General features: G+C 43.7%; 1 protein-coding gene across 7 annotated transcripts in view; it reads left to right on the top strand.

The window, feature by feature from the left end:
• Window positions 1–20,686, top strand: part of LOC122781650 (girdin-like) — a 67,615-nt gene extending 46,929 nt beyond the window's left edge. The window contains exons 15-38 of one of the 7 annotated variants that reach the window (XM_044045511.1): window positions 704–887; window positions 1,048–1,178; window positions 1,704–1,997; window positions 2,537–2,719; window positions 2,990–3,268; window positions 3,345–3,469; window positions 3,656–3,794; window positions 4,631–4,807; window positions 4,890–5,051; window positions 6,380–6,657; window positions 6,762–6,905; window positions 7,526–7,712; window positions 7,807–7,952; window positions 8,063–8,155; window positions 8,903–9,105; window positions 9,371–9,418; window positions 10,897–10,974; window positions 12,756–12,992; window positions 13,079–13,132; window positions 15,014–15,103; window positions 15,383–15,663; window positions 16,050–16,497; window positions 18,799–18,892; window positions 19,567–20,686. In XM_044045511.1, the coding sequence (XP_043901446.1) occupies window positions 704–887; window positions 1,048–1,178; window positions 1,704–1,997; window positions 2,537–2,719; window positions 2,990–3,268; window positions 3,345–3,469; window positions 3,656–3,794; window positions 4,631–4,807; window positions 4,890–5,051; window positions 6,380–6,657; window positions 6,762–6,905; window positions 7,526–7,712; window positions 7,807–7,952; window positions 8,063–8,155; window positions 8,903–9,105; window positions 9,371–9,418; window positions 10,897–10,974; window positions 12,756–12,992; window positions 13,079–13,132; window positions 15,014–15,103; window positions 15,383–15,663; window positions 16,050–16,497; window positions 18,799–18,854 (4,017 nt within the window). In that variant the 3' untranslated portion in view covers window positions 18,855–18,892; window positions 19,567–20,686. Of the gene's footprint in view, window positions 1–703; window positions 888–1,047; window positions 1,179–1,703; window positions 1,998–2,536; window positions 2,720–2,989; window positions 3,269–3,344; window positions 3,470–3,655; window positions 3,795–4,630; window positions 4,808–4,889; window positions 5,052–6,379; window positions 6,658–6,761; window positions 6,906–7,525; window positions 7,713–7,806; window positions 7,953–8,062; window positions 8,156–8,902; window positions 9,106–9,370; window positions 9,419–10,896; window positions 10,975–12,755; window positions 12,993–13,078; window positions 13,133–13,954; window positions 14,042–15,013; window positions 15,104–15,382; window positions 15,664–16,049; window positions 17,123–18,798; window positions 18,893–19,566 lie in introns of those variants that run through there. The other 6 variants (XM_044045512.1, XM_044045513.1, XM_044045507.1 and 3 more) reach the window with 6 other exon arrangements.
• Window positions 20,687–22,875: the final 2,189 nt, after the last annotated feature.

Here is a 22,875-nt window from a genome sequence, read left to right as displayed (position 1 = left end):
CTTGCCTAATTGCCACATAAATGTGGTCAATTTAATACATTGCACAGACCAACATATGCAGGAATGATAATTATAATCACATGGAGCGTTTGTGTGCTCTAGCATGTAGCTAATGCTGTGGTTTGTGTACTGGACATGCACACATGGTCAGACACAGACAAACGTGGAGATTTGAACAATGTGCGTCATACACGACGCGCTCTCCACAAAACCCGCCATTGACTCTCGTTTCCCGGAATCTCCAAAGAAACAACGTGACTCGAAGCGCTGTCATTTGCCCAAGTCTGTGCTGAGAGCAATCTTTGTTTGATCGATTTGCGCTCGGCTCCGAAAAGAAACCGTAAAAACTATTCGCAGAGCTACAGTACCCACTATGTTTTATTGACCGCACACAGCTCTGATGCAGTGTGGCCCACTGTGTGTCTGCAGGGACTTGACTGCTGTTTGACCCAAATCTGACACCGTAGATTAGTTGAACCATCTGATTTGTCAAATCCAGCCTAGACGAGCTGCAGCAAACACAACATGCTGCACTTACAGATTACTGTGGTTGTAAAGGGATGAAATCTAAGTGATTCAATTCTGTTCCAAAATATATTGTAATAATAATAATAGGATTAAATGCTGTTTTGCATGCTGTTGTTCCATCACTAACTCTGAATCATTCGTAATAAACATGACTTCTATGCTGTGTGTTCTCCAGCTGAAGGGTCTGGAGCAGGAGAACAAGCACCTGAGTCAGACGGTGGCGTCTCTGCGTCAGCGCTGCCAGGTCGGCGCCGAGGCCCGAGTCAAGGACGTGGAGAAGGAGAACCGCATTCTCCACGAGTCCATCTGTGAGACCACCGCCAAACTCAATAAGATGGAGTTTGAAAGGAAACAACTACGTGAGTCTCAGTCACTCCAATGAGTGACGGATGTGTTTGTTTTTTTGTCTGTCTGTTTTGTTTTTCCTACCTTGAATTTCAGGTTTAATTTTGTAGACACTGAGATGCTATTTTCAATTCATAGGATAAGTATTTGAGAATTTGTGTCTTTTGTGTGCAGGGAAGGAACTGGAGGTGATGAAGGAGAGAGGGGAGAGAGCAGAGGAGCTGGAGATTCAGATGGAGAAGCTGGAAAGGGACAAAGAGAGTCTGCAGAAGAAAGTCGCCAGCCTTGGAATCACGTGTGAAAAGGTCCGTTGCATTTTGAAATTTTGCCATGTATGGCTAATTGACGACATCTTCAAATGTCTTGTTTTATACAAAGATTTCCAGACTTACCAAAGTAGTTCATAGCAGTTTTTATTTTGCTCTTTTTGCATCCCAGATAATTTGCAGCTTAGTAGCTTAAAGTGATAGGTCAAGTTTTATGAAATCTGATTGTCTGAGGCACTGAAGCATAATCATGATTGTCTGACATCACTGCCAAGAAGCTGCATTTAAGCCCCTCAACGTGTGGCTTTTCTCATAAAATCTGCATGAGCTTAAGTGTACACTTACCTTAAGTTAATGTTTTCTCCAAAGACTTTGGAGCAGTGGAGTGAGCAGTTTTCAAATCGACATAAATGTCACTTTCCTGCTGGAAAAAGCTGTGAACATTAGATGAGCCTTAGGTGAATCTGATTTATTCTTTTAGTACTAGACATTGGTGTAAACCAAAGTGCAGCGATTTAGACTGTTACACTCCACCAACCACCACCACCATCATCATGTGTGTAGGTGTGTTCCTTGGAGAAGGAGAACACGGACCTGGAGGCAGAGGGCCGGCGTTTAAAGAAGAAGCTGGATGCGCTGAAGAACATGGCCTTCCAGCTGGAGGCTCTGGAAAAGGAGAATTCCCAGCTGGAGGAGGAGAACCTGGAGCTCCGGCGCTCGGCTGAGAGCCTCCGGTCGGCCGGAGCCAAGGCTGCTCAGCTGGAGGCTGAGAACATGGAGCTGGAGAGTGAGAAGAGCCAGCTGAAGCGCAGCCTGGAGCTGCTCAAAGCTTCATCCAAGAAGACGGAGAGATTGGAGGTAAGAGATCAGGACGTCAGACACAGAGATCTGACATATAGAGTATCTCTGTCAGCCGTTACTACATGTGGGCTTTTCAAACACGGATAAACTGCCTCTGAAATTTGCCAAAGCTCATTTTCCATTGCACGTGGAATGTTTGCCTTTTTCTTTTCCCATGTGAGTCACATTTGATGCCACAAACACTTTGGAACACAACATATGTTGGAAGTGGGAAATGCAGCACACAGTGGAAGAAAACACTGTTGTTGTTTTTCACTTGGATAGTGCACATTATAAAGTAAGAGTAAGAGAAGCATCATCGTCCAGTTTGCCAAAATAAAGGAGAATTCAGTGTGTTGAGTCACGTGTCTTGTGTCTTGTGCAGAGTCATTTGGCCTAAGCGTGAATGCCAGTCATACTCATTGTCCTTGTAAGGAAAAAGCCAAATGTGTTAGTAGAATTCTCTTTGACCAGTGGAAAAGCGGCCGTGCAGTCACATCAGGGAGTGAGACAACTAGTTCATTGATGCTTATAATATCCCAATCTCTCTCTCCCAGGTGAGTTACCAGGGCCTAGATACAGAGAACCAACGGCTGCAGAAGGCTTTAGAGAACAGCAGCAAGAAAATTCAGCAGCTGGAGGTGGAGCTTCAAGAGGTGGAGACTGAGAATCAAGCACTCCAACGCAACCTGGAGGAGCTGAAGATCTCCAGCAAACGCCTGGAGCAGCTGGAGCAGGAGGTAGGGGGAAGAAAATGTTTGGTAGAGACCAAGAACTTTGTCTGTGAAGTAAATAAATAAATAATTGAGAAGTTAATTGATGCCTGTGCAGCAATAAAGTTACAGCATGTTGCCCCAGCAGATTTGGATTATCCCAGATTAATTTTGGCCCTGCACTAATCTGTGTCAATTTTTAGCCAAACAAGTATTTATCAGGCATTTAGACTAGGCATAATCCCATCAAATGACGTTGTATCCATCTGCTCTGCACTATGTGCCGTTATTCCCCAGAACAAGACTCTGGAGCAGGAAAGCTCCCTGCTGGAGAAAGACAAGAAGCTCCTGGAGAAGGAAAACAAACGGCTGAGGCACCAGGCCGAGATCCGTGACTCCACGCTGGAGGACAACAACCAGCGCATCACCAGTTTGGAGAAAGAGAATCGAACTATGGGCAAGGAGATGATCTTCTTCAGGGACTCGTGCACGAGAGTCAAAGACCTGGAGCGAGAGAACAAGGAGCTGGTCAAACTGGCCTCCATCGATAAGAAGACCCTCATCACTCTCAGAGAGGTACACCGAGCTCTTGTTTTAAAATATCCTGATTTTCTGCGTTGTATTCATACTCCTCTGTTTGTGCTGCATTTAGGAGCTTGTGAGTGAGAAGCTGCGGACTCAGCAGATGAATAATGATCTGGACAAACTGACCCATCAGTTGGAGAAGATCGGACTGAACAAGGAAAGGCTGCTACATGACGAGAACTCCGACGACAGGTAACGGCTCACTAACGCTCACACATGTCCCTAAGTTGAATTTTCTGGCATTGTTTCAACCCGGGGGTTCAAACTTAGACCAGAGCCTGATCCTCTTTGGTTTAAAATCTGTAAAAGTGTGTTGATGGCACCTGTGTTTTCACATTTTGGACTCCAAGCATCCACTAACCAAGGCTTTATTCTTAGGTTCAAGCTCCTGGAAACCAAACTAGAGTCGACACTGAAATCATCTTTGGAGATCAAAGAGGAGAAGATTGCTGCTCTAGAGGCCAGACTGCAGGAGTCCTCAAACCTCAACCAGCAACTTCGGCAAGAACTAAAGACGGTAAGTTATACAAACTGTATGCCCTTCTAATCCGAGTCAGTACCAGCTGATTTAGGTGAGAGGCAGCGTACATCCTGATTACACCCTACAACCATTGGAAGCACCACACCTTTGACCAAATATAAAAAGAGGACGCAATCTTCTGGTCGAAGAACAAACTCCGATCACACTGGTGTCCACTATGCTTTATTTTGAGACCATAAGTTTCTCAGAGAAATGTTTACTGATATAATAAAGGAGGTTAGAGACAAGGGTTCATTTTCCCATATACTATATGGATTTTTTTTTTGCCCCCTGGTGGCCATTTAATAAATTGTAACTTCCTAGTTAGACTCCGCGTGCAAACCAGAAGACTACTGTATATCCATTGGTAACACACACAGAAATCCATTATAATAACAATAATAATAATAATAATAATCAACCACATACCTGCAGTGAAACCTGCAGCACCACCACTGTACAGGAGACCCAGCATAAAAACACAATCCACAAAGTTAAAAAAAAAAAAGTCTGCAGTCTAAAGCACTGAGGGCTTCCCGAGGCAGATGCATTATTTATTCCTCCACTCTTCCAACTCTTATCAGCCAGTTTATCTATTCATGAGGCGTCAGGAGTCTGGGAGAGGAGGAGTGGAAGAGAGGAGGATGTCTGCTCACACTGAAGAGATGCTCAGGTTTTGAAGTCACTTTAAATGTCGAGGCATCTGTGGAGGAACTCTGAAATGCAGCAGTGAAACTGTAATAGATCTTTTCTGATGTGACTGATGTGAGTTTATATCAGAAATGTTATTTGTAATGCACTGAAGGCTTTTGTACTTATTTTTCTCCTCCAAGGTGAAGAAAAACTACGAAGCACTGCGTCAGAGGGAGGAGGAGGAGAGGATGGTGCTGAGCTCGCCCCCTAGAGGAGGGGAGGACTCTCAGTGTGTCAGTAAATGGGAGAAGGAGAGCCATGAAGCCACCAGGGAGCTGCTGAAAGTCAAAGACAGGCTCATTGAGGTGGAGAGGAATGTAAGTAAACGCACAGCAGACGCACACAAATCTTGTATTTTCCCACATCTAATATCATATTACGTGTGTGTGTTTTACCCAGAATGCCACACTGCAGGCCGAGAAGGCCGCCCTGAGGAGCCAACTCAAACAACTGGAAACTCAAAGCTCCAATCTGCAGGCTCAGATTGTGGCTGTGCAGAGACAGACGGCGTCTTTACAGGAGAACAACACAACACTGCAGACACAGAACGCCAAGCTGCAGGTAAAACCTCACGCACATCCTTCAAAACTCACACAACAGTCGGACAACAGAGGAATCTATTAGATAGAGAGGAAAAGCTACAAGGATAAAACTGAATGTGTGAAACCACTGGCGGTCAGAGTTGAGACCTAAACTATGGCTTAACGATTCAGGAAAGATATTTAATTGTGTTTTTTTCTGATAGATGTCACAACTGCGATTTGATTTTGCGATAATATAATGAGTTAACACTCACGTTGTCATAGATTTTAAACAATTGAGTTAACTACTCCATATTCTAATGCAAGAAATACTGAACTATATGGTTTACCATCACTGAGACCAACAAAAATACAGTATAAACCATTGATCCTAAATGACAACCTCTGCAATGTCATAATTGTGTTATTTAAAATTGCGATTTCTATTTGAAAACACTAAATTGTTCAGCCCTGATGCAAAACTATGAAAAACAGTGACAATGAAATTAAATAACTCAATTTAAATGATTAAATTATTAATTAAATAATAATTCAAATTAAATAACGTCCAACCCTTTTTCATATGTATATTCACTATAAACAGGAGCAGTGATGATGCATATGTCATAAAACTATGATCATAGTAGGGTCGTCCAGGCTTTTCTCTACATTGCTGTGTTGGTGCAGTTGTCGTGTCAGGTTGCTGAGATCCCTGTTGAGGATTTATGCTTCCTGTTTGGAAGCAATTCAAACCCTTCTTATGGAGCAACAGGATTTACACTGACCGTGCACCCGGCTCTGGCTGTCATCTCGGGTCTTAGTAGGTCTCATGGTGTGAGACGTGTGAGAGCATATGTAAGGCAGGTGTGTGTGTGTGTGTGTGTGTGTAAAAGAGGTGTTTGTCAATGTGCACAGAAAGGGGTGTCACCACCTGCCCCTGTGTGTGTGTGTGTGTGTCAGAGTTTGCAAACACACACTAGATGATGACTGGAGAGGGATTTGAAACCAGGAAACCGCTGTGACCACAAAGGAAATATGAAAAGAAAAAAATATCCTGCTGTTCTGTTGTAAATGGAGATTACGGCAAAGAGGAAGGGAAGAATAGAGACACAGCGCCCCCTGTAGACTGGAATAGCAAAAAACTCTACTCACTGACACCAACAGGAGCCAAATACTGAACTCCCCACAGAAGAAAATAGTACTTTCAATTAGAAAGTGACAAAATGTCAACTCTATTCTTTACTTCTTACCTTGTATTATATTATCATCTCACTCATGTCTTTCCTCTGTCATCTTCTCTTATTTTTCCTCTTCCTTTCCACATGTCTTTAATTAAACCCCGCCCCCCCCCTCTCTCTCCTCCTTCAGGTGGAGAACTCTACCCTGAGCTCGCAGAGTGCGGCCCTCATGGCCCACAATGCACAGCTGCAGACTCAGCAGAGCAGCGTGGAAGGCGAGCGCGACGGAGCGCTGAAGGAGAAGGAGGACGTGAGGGCCACCTACGAGCTGCTCCTCCGAGACCACGAGAAGCTTGCTGCGCTGCACGAGATGCAGGCGGTGGATTACGAAGCCCTGATAGGAAAAAACAGGGGGCTGAAGAGTTCCCACAAGAGCCTGGAGCAGCAGCACAGGGACCTGGAGGACAAGTGAGACGGGGTCCTCAAGGATGGGGGTGGCCTTGGATAATGAAACTACATCTGGTAGAGTAGCAGAACAGTTTGTAATGTGTATGTGTTTCCATGAAACCCAGATACAAGCAGTTGCTGCAGAGGAAGGGCGAGCTGGAGGAGCTGGAGAAAAACCTGAAGGAGCAGCAGGAGAGAATAGCACAGGACAACCAGGAACACAGAGCCACAGCTGACCAATACAAACTGCTCAAAGAGGAAAACGACAGGTCAGACCGACCTGCAGTGACCAGTTCATTGTAATATCTAAACCTGTTCACTATAGATAACATGTTAACCTTTTAGCACAGTTACACCAGAGATGTGGGACAGTGGTTTAAACTCTTCAGGTAGAAATTATTTACTGTATACAATAATAATAATAATACAATCACAGGTTTGATTTTGAACAATGTGAACATTTATTCTTGTGATAACCAAAAGCGGTAGGATACGTTTTTGTGAAAGTGAAATAATTATAAATCATAAAGACCTGTAATGACTGAAAAATGAATCACCAGGACTGTATGTTGGTGAGCTAGTCATTTGTGGGAAATGTGAGTCATTGTTCTCCCATCACAACTACCTCCCCTCTAATGGGAATGCACCACAATTAACTTAATGTGAGTGCTTTGTATTATAATGAACAATAAAATCACATGTGTCCCATCCTTAGCAAATACAGATAAGACGAGATAATGACTAATGCAGGAAGCAGCCATTTGTTTGCGTTGTGTGTTAATGTCAATATAAAATTATAATCGTATCTAAATAGAACCTGGATACATTTTGGTGCGCAGTGGAAGATAACGTCTGTGTATATTGAGGAGTCACTCTGCTCTGTCCTTAGACTGAACTCTACTTATCGTCAGCTGGTGAAGGACAATGAGAATCTCCAGTCGGACCATAAGAACACAAAGAGCCTGTTAAACAGCGCCAAGCTGGAGCAGACCAAGCTGGAGGCCGAGTTCTCCAAACTGAAGGAACAGTACCAGCAGCTAGACATCACCTCCACCAAGCTCACCAACCAGTGTGAAGTGAGGAGAGATCAGTCTTCTCTTCTCTTCTCTTCTCTTCACTTCTGTCCAGGTGTTGTATCATCTCACTAATTTATCCCTGTGTGTGTGTTAGTTGTTGAGTCAGCTGAAAGGAAACCTGGAGGAGGAGAATCGTCACCTGTTGGATCAGATCCAGACTCTGATGCTGCAGAATCGCACGCTGCTGGAGCAGACCATGGAGAGCAAGGACCTCTTCCACGTTGAGCAAAGACAATACATGTAAACCCCCGATGATATGTTTTTGTTTAAAATGGACAACAGACCTCAAAACAATAGATGAATGAATGAATGAATGAATGAATGAATGAATGTCTCTTTCTCTGTTTTAGTGACAAACTGAATGAGCTGAGGAGACAGAAGGAAAAACTTGAGGAGAAGATCATGGACCAGTACAAGTTCTACGACCCCTCACCTCCACGCAGGTAAAACAGCTACTCCATGATGAGTGAACGACCAAAAAAGTGCGTACTGATTTTGTGTAAGTGACCTCAATCAGAGTTGAATCATCTGGTCATTTAGCAGCTGTTTCCCTTTTTTTTCCTTTGTCGTGTTAAACTTCAAACACTCAGTGAAGAGCCGACACAACTGAAACGGGAAGAGCGACTCCCAACTGAAGGATGTTTTTAGTTTGCCGTCTGAACTGTGCACGTTATAATGCACTGGGAAAAAGTGCAGACTCTGCAACTAACAAGTGACACTGAGCCTAACTAAAGCAGTAGAAGATGAAATGTCATGTTGTCATGTTTACATCACTGCTGCAGAGATTGTTATTGAACATTTTCATTCTTACTGCAGACAAATAACCAATATTAACCGATAATTTCACGAGTGGAAAAGGGGCTTGAATAATTCACATTAATGTACAATAATGAAAGAAATCATGCTTACTGGCTGACTCTTGTATTTGAGGTGGTAAAACAGGAAGTGATGCATTAAACATGTGTAGTCTGCAGAGCTTTACACATCTGTGCACCGCAACATCACCAACATTAAGAGGCTGAATAAAGTGTAACACACAGGAAACAATCAGCCTACATTTGATGTTTTTTTTCCTGGTTGTCACACTTTAGTGGTGGCATCTGTAATTCTTTTCATCGCTGCCTTCTTCTGGATTGAATCATGCGTTACTTTTCCCACTCTCTCCTTTTCTTCCATCTTCATTAACAAAGGCGTGGGAACTGGATCAAGCTGCAGGTGAAGAAGCTGATCAATCCGAAGAGCCGCGAAAGGATGCGCTCCCTCACGCTGACGCCGTCCCGCTCCGAGTACAGCGACGCTTTCCTGAGCTTCCCTCCGGACAGCCAGGACAGCTCGTCTATCGGCTCCGGCTCCAACTCTCTGGACGACACGCTCACACAGAGGAAGAGCAGCAGTGAGTACCAAGGAAACACATCCTGTCAATTCAAAGGAAAGCTTGATTGTCTGTGCACTAAATAATACGAGATTTGTTGTTCAGCACATGCCCAAAAAACACTATACATACATGCACCTCAGTACATACTCTATACAAATGAGAGATATCACAACTATTGTCCCAACAAAGTCAGAATACACACTGCTGCTCAATGTGTGTGCGAGTGTCTGTGTGAATGGTTCTCTCCTCCTTTAACCGCTCCTTTGCTTCTCTCTCTGCAAAGGGAGGAGAGGGCAGCACTCCCATGCCCCAGAGCAGGGTTCCACCAATGGTATGCTGCGGATGGGGAGGGTGGGCGGGGTTTGTGACCCGACTGTCACGTCTCTCAGAGCATGTTTTCGTGAGTCCATTGTCTGTGTCACTCAGCTGTCCTAGAGAGTCCTGGGTTGAACTGTGCAGCAGCAGCACGCGGTTGACTCCACACAGCGGCTCCAAAAAAAAGGACAAGAAACCGATGGAGCGCTTGATTTCTATAAACCTATGTAAGAGGCCGCTTTAATCACACAGGTGCTGTGTGTTTTGAATCCGCTTCAGTTCGTTATCGCTCCGTTACAGACGTGTCAACGTGCTGATCTGTGCAGTTCACCCGCAAATGAGAAAGAGACGCCCTCTAACGTAGCATCATACCTATTAAATGGTGCAATGCATTGTGGGATCATTTAGGTCTGTCATATTGTATTTTGTGTAGCTGGACTAGAACAAGTAGATTTGGGTGTAATAAGCTAGAACATATAGCATAAGAGAGAGTATTTCGATGCACTTTACAACAACTGCACCAAAGACATTAAGATTAAACTGTAATCATTCTATGCTGGAGGAAGTGCCTTCACTGTTGCACAGGTTAGTGCATGCAGTGACTACAAAAGTGAGCACTTGCTATTGTAATTTGGGAATCACTGCAGTTTTGCACCCTTTAATGCTCCTCTACTACTGTGTCTCATCTAGGTGTAGTGATGTGTCGACACTTGTGTTGTGTTTTGCTTTCAGATCAGTTGTTATGTAAAGTACAATGCTCATGGACATTTACATGACACTGTGTGTGTGTGTGTGTGTGTGTGTAATGTTTCAATGTATTTGTTTGCATAATGTGTTTTTGTTAAAAAGTCTGCCCTTTTAAAGAATAATATTCAGGTTTTCAATAAGTCGGGTGAGAAAGAGTGTCGGAAAAGAACTACATTTTTAATTATTTAATTCTCAGTATTACAGTGACGGCGTCTAACAGCTTACAAAGCAACTAAGTGTGTGTAACCCTCTGAGTACAAGCTTTACAAAACACATTAGCTCGAAGAGTTTGTAGATGTTTCAGCCTCATTAACGTCCCTGTTGTGTAAGATGTGTGGTTTTATAGCTGTTTTTCACTGTAACATACAGATTTGTATGGATGTCAGCGTACAATGCACCACAAGAATTTAAACCACCTCAGTGTGTTAAAGTGGGAGTGGTCTGAACTAAGTTATTTTTTTTAAACTCCAATGGACTTTTAAGGAGGTGATTCACTAAGTCCAGAGGTCGTGGTGTCTGTTAGATTGTTCTCTGATGTCCGGTTGAGTGTCCAGGCGCTCCGCTCACTCTCTGCATCTCTCCCCTGACTCTCTTTGTCATAACGTTAACCACATCCTTCTGTTCTGCCCTCCTTTTTTTCCTCTTTTTTTTTTTTCCTCCACCTCCTCCTGGACTGTGCTGTCTCTCCATCTCTCTCTGTCTCTGTCTGTCTGCTCCTCTCCGTCTCCTCTGGCTGCGCTCCGACAGCTATAAAAAGGTTGCCTTTCATGAGGAACAGATCCAAGGACAAAGACAAGGCCAAAGCCATCTACCGGCGCTCCATGTGTAAGACCTCCGTTAGCCGCCGTGCTAGTCTCCTTCCCCCCCCCCGCCTCCTCTCTCCGTCATCGTCATGCAAGGAGAAACAAAGAAGGGAGAGTCACTGATTTCAGGGTGTCAGCGGTGGTGGGGGTGTGGCAGTGACAGCGTCTAACACAGTACTTCATTTGGATTCATTTCCATTTAATATTCAAGGTTCTATCATAATTGTACCCTGAAGAGATATCTTCCAAAGATTTACCAACATTTTCTGTATAGTCATCACACCCCTATGATGTGTTCAGTGACATCAGTGACTATCCCCTTTTTTTTTTCTTCCTAGATGCCTCAACCTCTCCGTCTCCTCCTCCTCCTCCTCCTCCCCGTGTCTGCCGCCTCCTCTTTGTCCTGTAGTGTGTTTAGCTTTCAACAGCATTCAGAACTCTCACTTTATTCTCCCCGCAAACTGATGAATGTACAACACAAACTTCACTTATGAGATAGGGAAAAAAAAAAAAAATGCTGCTATGACATAAGGGAAATTCTGTCTTTCACTGTCTTACAGTATTACTTTTCCTTTTCCTTAGTTCTGAGTCTCATTGTTTAATTTGTAGTTTAGTGATTGTGTGAATCACTGTGCAGCGGGCAGCTTTGTCATGTACTGTCTTTGTTTTGTTTGTTTTTATTTAAATATACTGAATGAAAGGCTGTTTATGGGTGCTTGTGTGTGTGTGTGTGTGTGTGTGTGTGTGTGTGTGTGTGTGTGTGTGTGTGTGTGTGTGTGTGTGTGTGTGTGTGTGTGTGTGTGTGTGTGTGTGTGTGTGTGTGTGTGTGTGTGTGTGTGAGTTTTCATGCGCCTTTGCTGGGTTTGCGTCCATCTCTTATTACAGCATGACTCTTCAAAATCAGCCGTCGTATCACCGCCGCTCACATCATAAAGGCCTTTACTCTTCCTCTTCTTCTCTCTCTCTCTGTGTTCACTGCTTCATTATAGATCTCATTCTGCTGACACTGACTTGCTCTGATCTTTTTGTGAACTCTCCTGCTGCTGCTGCATGCCCTCAGAGTGCCACGTCCAGCTCGATAAGCAAAGTGCATAAAGGGGAAAACAGCTTTTAAATACAAAAAAAAAACTGGCTGAATGAAAGAAGAAAACTATGCGACTGCCACGTTTATGCACTAATTTGTTTGAATAATTCTGTGTGCCTGCATGCACTGTGAGATCAGAAATCAAATTTTCATCGTCATAGAATTGTATTCATGATTCACTCTTATGCTAGTCGTCCTTTAGACTTTAGCAACTTCAGCATCCTGCAAGTAGGGATGGCTCGGTACCATTTCAAGGTTTTTGATACTGATATCACAGCCATGAGTATCTACCAATACTCATATGAGTCACTCTGATACATTCTTGTTTTTATAAATTACTCATGTCTGTTTTGCCTTTTTTTTTTACTCACATGATGACTGCATCCCTCACTTTCTGGTTGCATGTCATTGATGTCACATAAGTCAAAAGTGATTCTCCGTATCAAATTTGAAGTTTCTTTAATTGATATCTGGGTCTGTGATTTTGACCAGTATTGGATCTATACTGATGCTATATAAGTCTTAGCAGGACTAAACAGTAGATTTAGTTTGAGCCATTTTTCTTCCCCAAGTCACAATTCCTCTGTGGTGAAGGAAAAATGCTTTCATTATCTGATATGTATGGATTTCTTTAAAATAATATGCTCGCAAAATCTACGTCATGACTTGAGATGAGATGTTGAATGTTCCCGTCCTCGTGACCCTTTCTGTGACCGCAGCCATGAATGACCTGCTGCAGACCATGGCAGTGGCTGCTGCTCCGGGCTCACAGTGGGCGGGCAGCACTGAGAATCTAGACGGCGCTGAAGGCGGAGACGCTGGAATGACTGGCAGCGGCAGGCGTGGCGGTCGGCGCATGAAGGAGCTCGCCTTCTCCACCAACGCCATCGACTGTGCTGCTCTCACGCTGCCCTCTGCTGGGCACAGCAGGGCAAAGCACCGGCTACACGTTAAAGGTCAGAGGGCTTTTTGTTTGTGAAGGGAAGTTTCTGTGTGATTGAAAGCAGATTTTTAGCATCGGCCTTTTTCTGTGTCTCAACAGATAACGTCTCCTGTGAGGATGTTGCCGGCTCCTCTGAGGAACCCAAGTGTCAAGGTAAGATTTGACATTTTAACTGCGTTTTTTTGTTTGTTGTTTTTTTTTTAAATCTAGAATATGAAGGTCTTTCAAACAAGGGATGAGAAGAGATGGAAAAGCTTCCAGAAAACGTTGAATCAGCCTCTGCAAAACTATAGTGCAAAATGTGTTAAGTTGATTATTCTTTAAATAAAAGTATAAGCTTAAATTACTTGCTTTAAAGTTGTTTAGAACTAGCGAGGTTAAGACACTTTGTAAATGATCCATAAATGGTCCAAATCTTTCCACAAGAAAGTCAAAATTCATAAACATCTTTTTTTAAATATAAGCATTTGAAGCTAAATGACAAAACATTATTTAAACTCTTTTCTATTTGTCTATTTTATGAACGTGCAGCCGACCTGCAGTACCTTCACGGCCCACTGTCTGACAGTGAGACATAACCTATAGCTCATTAAACTGGTTCCCCAGGACATTGGCTGAGCATTAGTGCTCCACCTGAGTTCTATTTAGCAGCTGATTTCCCAGAATGCACTCAGACAATCAATACACCACCGCTACACACCCAGTTTCCTGTACATCTCTGTAATGGCTGAAGGAAACGGCCGTCTACCCTCTCTCACACACCGGACATGACTCACAGTGCATCAGCCATTATATGCACAGTCAGTAATGGTAGGTTCAAGTGCCCATGGATTTTTAAAGTAACTTGTAGCTGCTATGTTGTAATTTATCCGTCTCTTATAGCATTAAGAAGATTCTACTTTGCTTGTTTTGTATTGTGCATGAATTAGTGGTGTGATGTACAGTTTGCATCTGTGTGTGTGTGTGTGTTGTCAGGCCTGCCCATGTACAGCAGTGCTGTGGCTCTGTATCTTTCCCCTGCAGAGCTGAACATTAGGTGCAGAGTTCCCTGTAGCATCTGTAGTAAGTGACTGGCACTCGACTCTACTCTGGGCCACAAACACTGGGCTGGTTTCCTAGTCGTAAAATAAAATTGTTGCCACAGATGCACAGTGAATAGAGCTACTTTAAATTCTAATTTGGTGCCACCCTTGTCACAAGAACCTGTGTGGAATTATTTCACGGTCTCTGGTTTCCTCCTTGAACACAGGAAAGAACAAGGTCACACTGTCACCACTTCATTTCCTTTCCTTTCTTTTCCTTCTCACTGTCTCTGTTATTGGTGTTGTACAAGTCATCCAGTTTCCTCTCCAATCGCTACACATTTTTTTATCACGAAACATTCTTATCTGTCCGATATCTGATCCAGTGTTATTGAGCATCGTATCGTCTCATCCCTAATATAATATCAGAAAAGGTTGAAAAAGGTTGACCGGCGCGTTTCAAACCGCAAAGTGATGATGTTTTCAAACGTCTTATTTTGCCTTCAAAGCAACATTCTTAAATCATAATGATTTTCTTGTTACGTGAGGCAATATATTCACTTTTAAGTTATAAAATCGTATAAAAAACTACCAAAAAAACATTCAAACCAATAAAATTAGTTGACGATTAATTTGGTAATGACAGTAAGCCTAATTCAATTTGCCATAATTGACGTCCTCTTGTTTCCAGTCGTCTTATTCACCTCCTTGTGCCTTTTTTTCTGCCCTCTGCATCAGTAGCTGTTGTTTACTAACTGGACATATTGTGGATGGAGCTGGCACTGAGCCCGTCTTCCTGTCACTGTGCCTGGCATGTGCCATCTGCTGGCCCAGCAGGAAACACTCGCTCAAACCGCTGCGCGTGGCAACGTGTCGCTCTTTGTCTTAGTACATGTTGTTGAGGGTACATGTATGTGTGTGTGTGTGTTTGTGTGTACATATATATGTGTTCATATCCTAACTGTGTGTTTATGTGTGTGTGCGTGTGTTTTCCCTCTTGTCCCTTACCCAGCCACCAGACCCTCCAGTCTCCATAGCAACAGGACCACCAGTAGTAATAGTAACAATAACTCCCACCTCACCTCTCCTCTGGAGGGCAAAGGTACGCACCTCCTTCCCTTAACCCCCTCCACCCTTCTTTCCTTATCAACTAACCACTCTTTTTGTCCTCGTTTGCTTCCCTTTTTTAAAAATAAACACGTGTAAATCGACGAGTTCACTGAAAGAAACCTAAAAATAATGATTCATGTTGTAAAAATGTGAGACTTCATCATCTGTATTTACTAAATCTGAACAATAATTTGAATATTTGATAGAATATTTGAACTCATTACTATTACTACTATATTGTAATACTTTACTCTCTGTCCGGTTCCCACAGGCACGTTGAACGGCAGCCTCAGCAGACCTCACAGTGAGAGCAGCGGAGAGTTCAGCCTGAGTTTGGACCAGGAGGTGTGGTCCAGCAGCGGCAGCAGTCCAGTCCAGCAGCCCACCTCCTCACGCTCCTCTCACCAGAGCCCGCTGCAGCTGCGCAGGTCGCACGACCCTTCGGCCTCCGTGAGCAGCCCCGGCCAGAGCCAGGTCAGGAAGACGGCGTCTCCGGGCAATGAGGTGCTTTCTCTGCAACAGTTCCTGGATGAGGGTATTGATCCTGCTGAGGTAAGGCTTCTGACACAGACACGTTTCTAGACTGAGCTAAAAACTCAAATTTACCAGTAAACCACAGAAAACCCAAATGGCTTGTGACAGTGAGAATCTTTCTTGAAGAAGAGTGGAAGTCATTGACGCAGAAAGAAAGCAATGATCTTAATTTGCCCTAGACTCCAAAAACACAACTTTTGCAGGTTAAAATAGCAGCCATTTAAAAAAAAAAGAAAAAAGAAAAATCTATTAAAAAATAAAAGAGGAACAGCAACGGATAATCAGTTTACTTTATATGAATCCGATAACCAATTCAGCAGTATTTGATGTAATCAGCATGTGGTGATTTACGGTAAAATGAATCTATATGAAGGTTTTGATGGTGTTTGTTCTGTCCTCTTCAGTCTGGCAGTCAGGAGAACCTCACTGTCGACTCTCCTCGCCTCCCCACTTCTTCTGAGCACGTGCAGAAGGAACGCACAAAGAGCCGAGGTATACTGCGCTCATCCAGCGGGAGAGCGGCGCCGCTCACCTCCGACCGTCCACCGAGATCCTCGGGACAGCCGGGGCGCCCGACCCTGCGGAAGGCGGAGAGCACCCGCGTTAGAGGCTCTGTCCCGATCCGCTCCAGCCTGTCCTCGCAGGGCAAAGCCACGTCCGTCTCCGAGCGCCTGGACTCGGCGTCCTCCACGCTGCCTCGGGCCAGCAGCGTCATCTCCACGGCCGAAGGCACCACGCGGCGAACCAGCATCCACGACCTGCTTTCCAAGGACATCCGGCAGCCGGTGTCGGTCGACGCTTCTCCCCCCGTCGCTTCCACCAAGGCTGCTGTACGCTCCCAGCCTACACCCAGTGAGTACCGCCCCAAAAGCTCCAACCCTAAAGGTGCCCTCATCACCACCTCCACCATGGCCAAATCAGTTAGCTTACCTTGTCATAGCCTGGAGGACCCCGACCTCTCCACCCTCGAGTCTTTCCTCGGCCCCTCCTTCACTGTAGAGTCCGTGTTCATGGACTCCATTTTTAGCGAGTCAACGGACAGTAACCTCCCCTTCCTGTCTATAAACCCCTCCCTCGTCAGTAATATCAGTGGGCCGCCCGTTGCAAATAAACCTCCGCCGGCTCCACCTGCCCAGCACCACGCGCCCACCCAAAACCAGAACCCTCACTGCCAGTCAAACGGCCAAGTGAGATCCGGCCCTGCCGGTTTGGAAGATTATAACAAGAGCGTGGACCCCAGTGGTGCGAGTAATTCAGACCAGTCATTGAACCCAGAGGACAACCAGTCTCTGTGGTATGAGTACGGGTGTGTGTGAGTGATGACGAGGTTCTGGTTCACTCACTGACACACAACACCTGACTTTAAAGAAAGAACGGATGGATAACTGCTCAATCCTCGACCTCTGCATGTATTTATCAGAGCACTGTCTCTCTGTGTGTGTGTGTGGTGTTTTGGTTTCTTGTTTTCCATGGTGCTGACTGGTGGTTTGTTGTTGTTGTTATTTTTTTAAATTTTATTTTATTGCCTCCTGTTTTGACCTCTGTTTTCTATCCCATTCTGTTCTTTAAAGTCGGGCTTTGAATGTTCCTCTATCCAACAGCCGTTACCATGTTATTGTGTCCTCATTAACTCTGTGGCCTTGCTATAGTTATATACTGTAGCTGTAGAGTGCAGGTCACAGTTAAGTGTCTCTCAGTGTCTCTGCTTATTCAGGCCTGGGTCATAACTTCTTCCACATCTGCGTGTCCACAGTTAACTGCTAGCGGGACGTAGATTTAGTGGATGTGGACAAATGTGAGCACACGTCCAGTTTGAGTCTGCACGGGTCGTACGTACTAGTCAAGTTGGTGGAACGAGACAACGAAGAAGACGTAGGTCCACTCGTACCCACACATGTACACTCGGCACCTAAAGAATACAAGGACAAACAAATGTGGTTGAGTACGTGGAACGCTGGACTGACTGGACTCTCGTTTTAGGACAAAAGCGTCTCTCTGTTGGACGTGGAAAGAACGACCCAGACCTTATTATACATGAGCAGAAATGTTGGGGATTCAGTCTTAACAAGCACTACAACAAAACAATCTTAATGTCAGGCATCATCCCTGATGAGGACCAGAGCATTGTGGGACAGATCTCACAATAGCTGTTATTTAAATTAACGGTCCAGTGTGTAAAAAGTAACTACGGTGGCCTTAACGCACCAGAGAGGATGTTGTTTTTATCTTCCTTTGCTTCATAAGCTTTCACTTCACTAACGTTTGGGCGTATTAACGACTTCTTCTAAAGCTACAAAAACCAAAGCATATTCAACGTTACACACTGGACCTTCATAGTCGTTACGTTTGCCAGATAATACATTCACCTGTTTATCACGTCATTTGGTGGGAGTGTGTCTTTTTAACTCTGTTACGTTACTGCATGGCTTTGTTCTGTTTCAACCTCACACTCAGATTTTGATCCCTTGTGATCAAAATGTGTTTGTTAATCCTCTTTGTGTTTCTTTTGACACGTGTAACATGGTTACTTTTGTACATTTTACACCTGCTCTGTATTGTTTTATTTTTTTTTGAGTATCTGGGGGGTGACGGGAGGTGTGTGACCCAGTTTTCTGGGACTGGTGACAAAATGGCGCCGCTTCATTCAAAGAACAATCTGGCAGGAAGGGGGATTAGATGGTTTAGCGGCAAGTTGACCGTAAAGGTAATGGAGCATGATGAGAGGGATTATTTTATGATTTGAAAGATTTGCCACAGGAAGTTTGAGAAAAGTTTGCATCGGTCAGATTGTTTGGCGAATGAAGAGAACGCCATTTTTATTGTGCTGTTTGGAAACGTTTATTTACACATCACTGAATCACTGACCGATTACTATTTTGTTTAGACCGACAAGATCTTGTACAGATTGTTTGAATAATACTTAAGTTATAATCAAAGACAAGCACTGCATTACCATGTGCCGATACTAGTGGATCCCTTTGCATCTAGATTCTTAATTTATTTCTTTTTTTTTCTCTCTCTCTGTAGTTGGTGTTTTTTTGAAGTTGCGTTATTGTATTTATCTCGATCCACAGGGATCTACAGTGCACGCAGGTGTACAGTAAACTGGTTGCTGTCTACATATGTGACATAAACATTGCCTTTGTCCTACAGATGTGGAGGGCAGAAAGTCTAAAAGCCGGAGCGGGGAGCCGCAGCAAAGCTGCTAAACCCTTTCCCCTCTCTGGTACCATGCTGTGAGCGCGTGGTGAGTGAGCGCTGCTCGAGTGGGAGGAGTAAGGGGTGGTGGTGGGTGGTCGGGGGGGTGGGGTGCTTGGGGAAACTAAAACATGGTGTAACAGATGTCGCCCATCCTGCTGCGCACTTGCTTCCCCTGCTTCGTCTAAGCTGTTACCCCAAAGCCCCTCCCTTCCCCACTGTGCTGTCCGTCGCCCCCACTGTCCCCGTGGTGCCAAACGCCTGTTCACAGAGCCTGATGGGATGGGATGGGATGGGTTCCTGGTCTGCATGACATATGGGCATTTTACCATGTTGCTCTGGGGAGGGAATCAACATTTCACTTCCCAAAAACTCTGCCGGCAACAGGAGTTCACTGTGTCCCTGCTCCTCCGTTGTAAAGATGAACGCTCAGTGTCTCACTGGTTAAAGAAAACCTGTTGTTCAGGCTGCTTATAGTTGCTGCATGGCTTTGATGTAGTGCTGATATCCTTCCTGCCTTTTTCCCCCCTTGACGATGCATGTAGACCCAGGCTGGCTGCTGTCTCCTCCTGTACATCACTGACAGTCCCGTTGTTCACATTTTGTCTGCCTTTGTTTTTCTGATTTCCTTCAGAACTTTACTTTTCTAACCTGTCGTCTTTTCTGTCTTTTCCTTCTTCCTCTCGCTCTCTCTCCACTCCTCTCTGCTTGCCCGGGACTCAGAGAGACAGGTGGCCTTGGAGCTGTGTGTCTGAACTCTAGTAGAATTGTTTCTGCTGAGACTCTGCAGTGAGAAAAGATTGTAGACCCTAGTTTCATTCTTTCTTATTTTAATTTTTTTTTAAACCCTGGACACACCAGTAAAGAAAAGTGTCTTCTTGCTCTGTTTTGTTTTTCTTCCTTGAATCAAGGAAACAGAAAAATATTAGAAAGTGTTGCATTGACCTTGTTTTTTCTATAAAGACTGCTGTGGCAGATTGCACTGCCATGTGTCCTTCATTGTGTTGGACTCCTGATGATGCACTAAGTCTCTGTGGAGTAAGATTGAAGTGCCAATGTTCACTCAACAGCCAAAAGGGCAATCTCAAAGCAGACTGACGACTCCATGTTGGACCTTTTTGTGGATCTTCAACGTCTGCCAGACCTCCCTCTGCCTGACGCCATGAACTTAAACAGGCAGCGCAAGTAGAATCATCGTTTAGTCGTTCTCCTACAAACCATTTTCAAAGCATGACCGCACAAACATTTCACTCTCAACTTTACTGCTACACTATCAGACTGAAGAAACTATTTGCATGGAGCAATCATTCAGCCAATCACCCCTTCTTCCTTTGTCCAATCAAATCACAGGAATGTGTTCAGTGGGGATTTTGCTCACCAGGATGCCAAAAGGACTCGGGACTGGAAGCCATTACAGTGGTTTGATTGGCCGTCTGTCGCCTGCCAATCAAAAGAGTGGAGGTGTGATCTGTGATGAAGATTTTTTTGTATGAGAGTTGGTGTCAGTAAACAATTTCCGTAGCTTGAATTATATATCATCATGCAGAAGATTATTGATCACAGGAATCGCAGGAAACTATCTCATCTGTCGCTTCTTGTCTTGGTCTGAAATTAAAAATAAAAGCACAGTCGCATCACACCATCACAGAAGAGGCTCAGTAAGGTACTGTTGTGGTTTTTTTAAATCTGACTGGAGTGGATGTGACCTGGGACTCGGTCACCCCAGTGCATATAGGACATGACACTGCTGATGATGATGATGAGGATGTGACCCAGTGTTTTCCCTCCTTTTCAACTTTTACATGAACCCATTTGATGTCATTAAAAGAAAAACTCAAGACGACAAGCATGTGATGTTTTCTTTTCTGCTTTGTCTTTTGTGCGAAGCCCTCGTGTACAGACCTGAATGTCCATGTTTTGTCCAAGAACGCAAGGAACCACAACATAGTAACCAAAAGTGCAAATTAAATAGAGAAAGAAAAGGTCATTTTTTTTCCCTGTTCTGTTGAAACAATATAGAATGTTCATTGTATAATATATTATACAATATAATCTATTTTCAGCAGCACAGACATTGTTAGGTGAAAAATCTGCTGCTAATCCCGCCTTCATTAAGTTTTTCTGATTTCTGATTTTTGTTTTTGTTTTTAAATTAGGAAATTTGTGCTGTGCAGCAGTGAGTAGTACATTTACTCAGATGCTGCACAGAAGCACAGCTCTTGGTTATAACAACTTAATTATGCTGCTTTTATTGTTCCTCACTATCGGAGGGTTTTTTGTGTGTGCATATTTTACTCCTCAGTAACAATTATCACAGAATAACCTGTTCGATAATACTTTGTTAATTGCAGGAACAGTTTTCTTTTAATTCAGTATTTGTTATGTAAACAATGTTAAACATTTTGTTAGGTGTTACATAATATTATGATCCCTGTAAATGAAAAGAAAGTTAACTCATGAGTAATCTATTTAAAAAAATAATAATAATCCAACTTTGACAGATGACCGGTGTTTAAACCCCCCCCCCCAAAAAAAAACAAACCATAGTGCTGCAGAAGCAGATCTCTGTCTTCTTTCCTATGTTGTCCATCTTTCTTCTTTGCAAGTTTGACCTACATTACCCACAATGCAACCCGTCCACAGGTCATGGACGACCGCACACAGAGATGAGGAGCTGGTGACAGATCTCTGGTAAGTTCACTTTATCTCATGTCTTTAAAAAAAAAGTTTATCTGACTTTAGGAGCATAAAATACTTTAGAAGACATCTTTATGTCTCATACATTCACACTGCTACAAGACGTGTTCATTAAATGTATCGCTTGAGATTGGTGGACTTTTCCTATAAAAATGCAACAAAAGATGAAAGTCTTTACATTTTAGTTTGAGACTTTTTAAACCCAAACATTATATCTGTAGATAAACTGCTTTAGAACTTGAACACGTTTCTTTGCTTTAAAGGATTTGAATGTTGCTGAAGTTTCCTGCTCCTCCACGATTCACCCATACAGGTGTTTTCACTTACTGCGGCTGATTAGACTCTGAGTTACTGCAAATTACTGCGACGTTGTTTTAAAATCCCATCATTTGCACTTGATGTAATTAAGTGATAGTTAAATAGTAAACATGCAGGTGAGGAATAACAAAGCACTAAAACAGTTTAAATGTGTATATGTATTTAAAGATGTAGTGATTTGTAAAAAAGTCATTTCTGACTTCTGATTTGTTTGGGCTGTGATGCGAGTACTACATTCCTCGGGCAAAATAGTGTTTTCAGAAGTGACATATCTTAATAAAACTTGCAACAAACGAAAGAACACAAATAATTGTAATGCAATTTATTTTTTTTAATTAAAGAGGACATAGCATGGTCCTATCTCACTTATATGTGAGATATGGAGGTGTACTTACAAACATGTCGTTTTTATGGTCAATAACCTGCTAGAGACACTGCAAACGAGCCGATGTAAATGTCTCATCACTGACGCTGTCGTCAGCCGCGCTGTTTCAGACCAAAATCACACACGCGGGACACGGACTGTCTTATGATTGGCCAGTTACCTGGAAGTGACGTAATTTGCACGTCAGCTCTCAGACTCGCAGCTCCCCCTCTGGAAAGGCGGATGCACCGCTAGCAATTATCAAAACATTGAGTAATGCTGTTGTCACGACCGCTCGCAGTAATCCCTCGTATTTGATCCGGAGTCTGACCCAGAGTCAGAAGATACTGTGACAAGTGAACCACGCCTGTAGCTTGAATATCGTTGTGGTTAACGAGATGATAAACGCAAATACATGCAAATGAGCGTGTAGCTTAGCCTGTAGCGTGTAGCTTAGCCTGTAGCCGGCTATCGCTAATGCTAAACGACAAAACAAGCACACAAAGACCGTTTTACAGTTTGTAACAATTGTAAAATAATTGTTATATTGTTGTAACTGCTGAGCGTATCGGTTGTACAATGAGAGTAGTTCTTCTTCTATGGTTGAAAGTACGTCACCGGATGTGCCCGGACTCGGAGCCGCTGCTGTTTAG

The sequence above is a fragment of the Solea senegalensis genome, linkage group LG15 (genome assembly GCF_019176455.1).
Source record: "Solea senegalensis isolate Sse05_10M linkage group LG15, IFAPA_SoseM_1, whole genome shotgun sequence".
In the NCBI taxonomy this organism is placed as follows: domain Eukaryota; kingdom Metazoa; phylum Chordata; class Actinopteri; order Pleuronectiformes; family Soleidae; genus Solea; species Solea senegalensis.
The sequence above is the reverse complement of the archived record's forward strand: the minus strand, read 5'-3'. Positions and strand labels throughout refer to the sequence as shown.